The 7,310-nt window shown below is 44.5% G+C and overlaps 1 protein-coding gene across 1 annotated transcript; it reads left to right on the top strand.

Moving 5' to 3' along the window:
- Nucleotides 1–3,356: 3,356 nt before the first annotated feature.
- LOC119284252 (putative receptor-like protein kinase At4g00960) lies at nucleotides 3,357–5,710 on the top strand. Its single transcript, XM_037563453.1, has 7 exons — nucleotides 3,357–3,417; nucleotides 3,494–3,781; nucleotides 3,957–4,185; nucleotides 4,289–4,439; nucleotides 4,554–4,784; nucleotides 4,910–5,125; nucleotides 5,477–5,710. Exons 1-7 carry the CDS (start codon nucleotides 3,357–3,359, stop codon nucleotides 5,708–5,710), a joined length of 1,410 nt encoding a protein of 469 aa, XP_037419350.1.
- Nucleotides 5,711–7,310: the final 1,600 nt, after the last annotated feature.

Genomic DNA, 7,310 nt, shown 5'->3' with positions numbered 1-7,310 from the left:
TGGTTTTGCGGATTTTGTAGGGTTAATTTATGGGTTTCATATATTGTGTTAGCTAGCTAATAGAGAGAAGTGTCCTCTCTTATCTCCGTGCTTGGTCGACGCTACGTACTATACATATAGAGAGGACTCTACACGCTATCTAGCTAGCTAGTAAGCAAATGAAGAAAACCATTAAGTACGGAAGATCATCATGAACATATACAGAGAAAAGTGATATCGACTTCTCCTTCTCCGAGAGATTGGTCGAACAACAAGTTTACGTATATCTACCCGACGCTACTAGCTACATATATACAATATAAGATCTATTACAATCCTTAAAGCCTGAAGTCAAGTGCGACATGGTACTCTCCGGCTTTGTTGATGACGTGGTCAAGAAAGAATCCCGCCAATTCCTCTTGAATTGCTTTTATGCGATCATGTGGTAGGAGCTCATCCCGCAGCTACCAGATTTAAATCGAAGAAGAGGGTCAATGCATGTGTATGAATGAAACTCAACACAAATGATGATAATAGAATACAATTGTGAATATTTTTGCTTACGCACTTGATATTGTTTTTCAGTGTAGCCCCGCTTATTCTTGGCCGTCTCGTTGTAGATGAACTTGCCAACGTAGTATCCACAGTAATTATTTCCTTGTTCCTGCCACAAGCACTTTACAAGAAATAGAGATCAATCAAACTAATAAGCAAGCATGCTAAATTCTATTGATGAAACTAGCTACAATCAATGGTAGATGCGCGGAACTAGGTAGTACTACTTACTTTCGGTTGTTTAAATGTCAGCTCGGTCGGCAGTCGCAGAGAAATTGCGGTGAACTTTTTCCAAACTCAGGCAGACAAAGAAAATAATTAGTCGTGGCCCTCTTAAATCAGCATCGCCAAAGCATCCTTTCCAGACTCTCTGCAGATTTCATGTACTAGTCATGGAAGCTTCGCATCATCGTTGTTAGAGCAAGAGTATCTTTGATGAGAGGCTTCCCGTAATGGTATTTGAATTCCTCCACCTCCATTGTTTCAAACTTAAAATCATCGGGCAGGTAATTTTCAATAGTGAAACCGGGCAGTAGCGGCTGATTTGCGACGATATCACTACACACCTTGAGCAGGGGGAATGATTGGTTCTTCTGTTCTCCGAGCTGGGGAATTTTCTTCCCACTTCTTCATTCTTTTAACCTTTTATCAGTTGAAGTAGTACCCGATTGGCGCTTCTTGCACTGTCTTTTTAAGACAGCGGAGATGGTTGTTATCCGGCGAACGCGGTGGTGCTTGCTTTAGGGCATTGACAATGCGCTTCGCTTTCACCGGATCTATCTTATCATCCGGAGGTGGATGTTTCTCAGCTCTTTTCGCTTCAAAGAAGTCCTTCACTTGGGTTTGAACGATTTGCTCGCTTTCCTCCACGGTAATATCGTATGGTAACTTGTCTAGAGTTTTGAGAGACGATGGACCGTATATGTATTGCCTCCCACCTCTGGCTGTACTGCTAGACACTGGGGCAGCCGGAGAGGCTGTGGCTGTCTTCTTTCGTTGCTTAAGAGGCGGAGAAGCCGGAGGCGGACTGCTATGACGCGCCAGAGCAGCCGGAGCGGCGTTGTCTGTGTTTCGCCGTTGCTTAAGAGGCGGCGAAGGGGGAGGCGGAGTACTGCCGCCCGCATGCGCCGGAGCAGGAGGCGGAGTGCCCTGATCACTCGCCGGAGGAGGAGGAGGAGGCGGAGGAGGCGGAGTGCCCAGCTGACTCACAGGAGGCGTGAAGTTGAGAAGCTTCATGTGCTCCTTCCGCCATAGACACAAAGTCTTCATAGCAAGACCCAGTTGAGTCTCCCCATCACCTGTAGGGTGCTCAAGCTGGAGCTCCTCAAATCCCTCTGTTATTTCGTCCACCATCACAACAGCATAGCCTTGTGGAATCGGGCGGCAGTGAAAAGTTGCTCCGGGGAAAGGGGGGAACACAGAGCCGACAGCCGCCTTGACTTTAAGCTGAAGCCATTGCGTCATAAGGTGGCACTGGTGTGAATCCGTGATAAAATCCACGGGGTAGCTAGGACCCGTCAAGTCAGGCTGCTGAACGAGCTCGGTGGAAGCCACGCCGCTTCTCCCTTGATGGTCTAGCACAAACTGAAAACAGAACAAATACATATATAGTATATATACATAGTATTTTTGCCAAATATTTTGTATGGTGGCCGCCAAACCTTGCCATATAGCTGGCTCCGCCCCTGTTTATCATTTTTTAAGAAAAGTTTAGAAACTTAAAAAAAGTTCATCGATTCTGAGAAAAAGTTCATCATTTTTCAAGAAAACTTCCCAAACTTAAAAGGTTCATCAATTTTGAAATTTTTTATGAAAAAGTGAAAAAGTTCATCTTTTTGAAAAAGAGTTCATCAATTTTGAAACAAAATTCTTCAATATTGAAAAATAGTTCATCAATATTCAAAAAAATTCATTGATTAAGACAAAAGTAAATCCACTTTGAAAAATAGTTCACTGATTTTTAAAAAGTTCACAATTTTGAAGAAAAAATCAGTATCGTTAAATTCATCTTGGAATATATTTTCATATTATACTTATTTGGTATGATTGATGTTAATATTTTCTAATATAAATTTGGTCAAACTTAGCAGCTTAAATAATAACAGAAATCTAATACAGGGAGTAAAAAGGACCCGAGTGAGTACAATAACAATATAAATAATGAGCAAACTAAGGCCTAAAAGGTGGAACGTTAGGCCATAGCTTGGGATGCATTCACCTTGGGAGAACTACCTACTGCTTTATTTAGTGCACCCCCTTGAAAGCAGGTGCATGTCCAGCTGGTGCCCGTGCTCGCATAGTTTGTTTTGTTCAAGGAAGGGTGTGCTTGGTCGCATAAGTTTATTTTTGTTGTTTTCGAAGGCAGTGCCGGCGTAGGTTAGGCTGACACAGTAATACATAATAGTATAGCTTTGCTTTAGATCTCAGATCTGGACCTCAGCAACTCAACCGAGCTGCTGGTTCCGCATCAACCAACTACGACTACTGCTCTGCGGCATCGACCAGCACCATACATCCTAGTTCTTTCTGCAGGCTGGCCTTCACCTCAAGGTTAGTATTGCTCTCTCCAGCCCTGAGAACGCTCTACTTCTGCTTTGCCTAGGTACTTACGTACAGTACTGATCTACAATTGGTAGGAAAATGGGTTCACTTTCGATATGATTTGTGAAGCTCCATTGATTGTCTCTTCTTCCAGGTTAAGCAAATAACATGGAGCATGGTGCAGTGGCGCCTAGTCCTATGTCGTTCCATTTGTTAAAAGCTGTCACGGACGATTTCTCTGTGGACCGAAAACTTGTGCGGGTGCTTATGGAAGTGTTTACATGGTAAGATTCCAACACAGATTTCATGGTATACAGTTATACCTGGACCAGTACAATGCAGGTCACCACATATTTATGACCGGGACCATTTTTCCGTTAGGATCAAATATGCATTTTACATATATTTCTGCACACAGAAGATGAAACAGCGTTAGATATTAAACAGGGGGTGCATGATGATGGGGAAACTATTGCTGTCAAGATGCTTCATCACATGCCAGGACTTGATGATCAGCAATTTGAGAAGGAGTATCTTAATCTTGCAAGTCTCCAGCACCACAATATTGTGAAGTTAGTTGGCTATTGCCACGAAACTCAGCGAGAATATGTACCTTACAATGGAAAGATGGTTCTTTGTGATAAGACAAACAGGGCGCTCTGTTTTGAGTACATGCAAAACGGAAGCCTAGACAATTTTCTTCAAGGTGGGAAGGTGCTCTATTAATTTGTACTCTCTCCGTGACATAATATAGCAGCGTTTTTGACACTACACTTGTGTAAGAAACGCTTTTATATTATGAGACGGAGGGACTAAATATGATATCAATGAATTTTTCTTCAGATTACACTGAGAACACTCTGTTTCCGTTGTTACTGCAGATGAATTTAGTGGACACAATTGGGACACACGCTATGCGGTAATTAAAGGCATTTGTGATGGTTTGAAATACCTTCACGAGGAGCTACAGCCTCCTATTTACCATTTGGATTTGAAACCGGCCAACATATTGCTGGATGAGAATATGACAGCGAAAATTGCTGACTTTGGATTGTCAAAACTCTATGGAGATGGACTTACACAGATCACGACAAGCTCCGTAGGAACATTGTAAGCTGAATTCTTCAGATGTCAACATAACTTTCCTGTTAACTTGGGATTCTGTATGTAGTAGACGTATCGAACCAAATAACATATATGACATGTGTTGCAGTGGTTACTTGCCGCCAGAATACATAGATCGCCAGTTGGTTTCAAATAAGTTGGACATATTTAGCCTGGGTGTAATAATCATAAAGATAATGACAGGACATAAGGGTTACTCTCAGATTGCTGATATGTCTGCCCGAGAATTCATTGACCATGTAAGATGAACTGTTTCCTCAAATCATGGAGTTGAAATAATTTAGCTTTTTTGCTGCATATATTACTTTGTGTTTTCCTAATGTATTGCCATCATTTATGGTCCAAACTTCTAGGTACATGCGAACTGGAGAAATAGGCTACAAGAAACATCAAGTGATGCACTGGAATCTTACGCTGAACAAGTGAAGACATGCATCCAAATAGCTTTGAGTTGTGTAGAGTCCGATCGACACAATAGACCCAGTATAGGAGATATTATCAGTAAGTTGAATGAGACAGAGACTTTGACCCAGTTATCTCGTGCATTGGTAATCAATCCTGGCGGGTCGACATCAGGGGGGAAGGTGTGTCATCAACTACTTTTTTCCTTTGCTATGGTTTTCTTCATCTTTTTTTCTGAGCAACATACCAAAATTTTCACACCAACATAAACATAAACAATAGTGCTAATATAGCTTCGCTCATACAGCTTACAAAACTTAGGACTCCCACGAAGGTAGGATCGTGGGGTGGACTTAATATAGGTACCATGCACGACATAGATGACATACCTCAGCGTTTACGAAGTATGACGATCCGCTCGGGTGACTGCATCGATACGCTTTCCTTCTCTTACATCAATCAAGCCGGGAAGATCATCACGGCTGGTCCTTGGGGTGGTGGTCGAGGCAGGGGTCACCCAACGGTGAGGCTATATATAGTTTTTTCCCAATAATTTGCCTTTTACTCCATCCATTGTTTAATGCAAGGCATATGATGACAATCCAAACAAACCTTAAATTAATTATACAATATCTTTGTTGATGTGCCTAAGATTATAATTAATCATATGAAAGTGCTTTGCAATAAGAACTCATTCAGGTCAGATTAATTTCACATCCACGACATCATTTGAGATTATAACTAAGCTCACTGTTAGTTCATTGGTTTAATTGAGATTGTCAAAATATGCCAACATGTTTTAACGGCTCAGAATATGTTCACGGAAAGAATCACCATAACTAACAATGGCATCACTTGCCAATATTGTGTGTAGATCGTGCTGGGCCCTTCAGAGATTCTCAAAGAAGTGTCCGGAACTGTTTATCAGAACGAAGAAGTATGTTCACTAAAGTTTGTGACCAACGTCAGAACTTATGGGCCTTATGGAGGACGTACGCGTGTGCCTGGATATCCTTTCAGCGCTGAGGTGCCGGAGGGCAATAGTATCGTCGGCTTCTTTGTGCGTTCTAGCCATGTCATCAATTCAATTGGTATTTACATGATGTAGACAGATTTCGGGCAGACTATCACTTGTTCTCAACAACGTTAGAGACAGTTTCCAGAATAAAAAAAACATTATGCATGCTCTCCACACATGGACTCTTTCTCCTTGGCTGCCGTGTTATCATTTGTGTGACATATCTAAAGCTGCTTGTCCTTGTTTGCTGTGCACTGTACTAGTTTATCCGTCTGCATCACGTGATCAGCACCTCTGGCGCCAACTGGTGCTGACATCCCGTTCCGTGGTTGAATGCAATGGCAGTGGGGTCTCTGGAAAATGTCTCAGGGCATCTCCAACGAAACCGCAAATTTCCTCTCATCTCCGTCTGCGGACATGAATGCAGGGCGCCGCTATCCAACGCAGCCCACATATATTTCAAACTCTTTTTTAACAAACTAGATAAAATCCATGCAGAAAAGGCCGGATTTCATATAAACATGCCGACATTCATGAAAACACGGACATTTAGAAGATAAACCGACCCAACCCTAAACCTATCCTTCAGCGGCGGCAGCCGGCGTCGAAGTCCTTGTTGTCCTCCATCCGCCGTCTCCATGAGCACTGGCGATAAGAACCTGAAGTGAAGGTGCGGTCTTCGGCGAGGAAGAGTAGAACACGGCAGACGGGCCGGCCACATGGGACACCAGGCCCCGCCACCTCCCATGTCCTTCTCATCCTTGGAGGAGTCTCCGACCTGTCCATCGCCAATGGACGTGAGGTCTACGATGGAGATGCTGGCGCTGGCGCTGTTGTCGTCCAACTGGCCACTCGATAAGTTTGTCGGCGACCCGTAGGAGAGGCGCAGCTGGCGTTGTTCTCATCCGCGATCGCCTACAGCCGCACCTCAGCGGTGGCCGCTTCCTGCTGAGCGGCAGCTTGAGTGCGGACAACCTCGTAGACCGCACACTGCTCAGCAACGAAGTTGGGGTTCGCCACGGCTAATGCCGCCACGGCCTCCTCATTCACGCGCTCGTCATCGATCTGGCCCTCTACCAGTTGGTGGTACTGTTGTTCCTCCTGTGCCAGATGGAACACTGACATTGTTGAGAAACGTAGCATGCAATTTCAAAAAAATTCCTACGCTCATGCAAGATCTATCTAGGAGATGCATAGCAACAAGAGGGGGAGAGTGTGTCCACGTACCCTCATAGTCCGAAAGCGGAAGCGCTTAGCAACCCGGTTGATGTAGTCGAAGTTCTTCTCGTTCCGACCGATCGAGTACCGAACGTACGACACCTCCGAGTACTGCACACGTTCAGCTCGATGATGTCCCACGAACTCTTGATGCATTATAGTATCGGGGAAGTAGATGAGTTCCGTCAACACGACGGTGTGGCGAGAGTGATGGTGAAGTGATCCGCGCAGGGCTTCGCCTAAGCACTACGAGAATAAGACCGGAGGCGTAAACTGTGGAGGGGGGCGCCACACACGGCTAGGAATAGTTGATGTGTATTCTAGGCGCCCCCTCCCCACGTATATAAAGGACGGAGGGGGAGGGAGGCAGCCCTAGGCGCGTCCCAAGTAGGAGGAGTCCTACTTGGGCTCCTAGTAGGATTCAGCCTCCCCCCTTTCCTTTTACCGGAGGAGGGAGAAGGGAAGAGAGGGG

Source organism: Triticum dicoccoides, chromosome 4A (assembly GCF_002162155.2).
Source record: "Triticum dicoccoides isolate Atlit2015 ecotype Zavitan chromosome 4A, WEW_v2.0, whole genome shotgun sequence".
NCBI classification, from domain to species: domain Eukaryota; kingdom Viridiplantae; phylum Streptophyta; class Magnoliopsida; order Poales; family Poaceae; genus Triticum; species Triticum dicoccoides.
Note: the sequence above shows the minus strand (reverse complement) of the source record. Positions and strands in the feature narration are given on the sequence as shown.

What these genes read in the sequence shown, in the direction of transcription:
- LOC119284252 (XM_037563453.1), top strand. Translation starts at nt 3,357, where the DNA reads ATGGTAAGATTCCAACACAGATTTCATGGTATACAGTTATACCTGGAC. An exon ending in CCCGAGAATTCATTGACCAT is followed by an intron (nt 4,440 to 4,553) that starts GTAAGATGAACT and finishes CCAAACTTCTAG; the next exon opens with GTACATGCGAACTGGAGAAA. An exon ending in GGTCGACATCAGGGGGGAAG is followed by an intron (nt 4,785 to 4,909) that starts GTGTGTCATCAA and finishes TCGCTCATACAG; the next exon opens with CTTACAAAACTTAGGACTCC.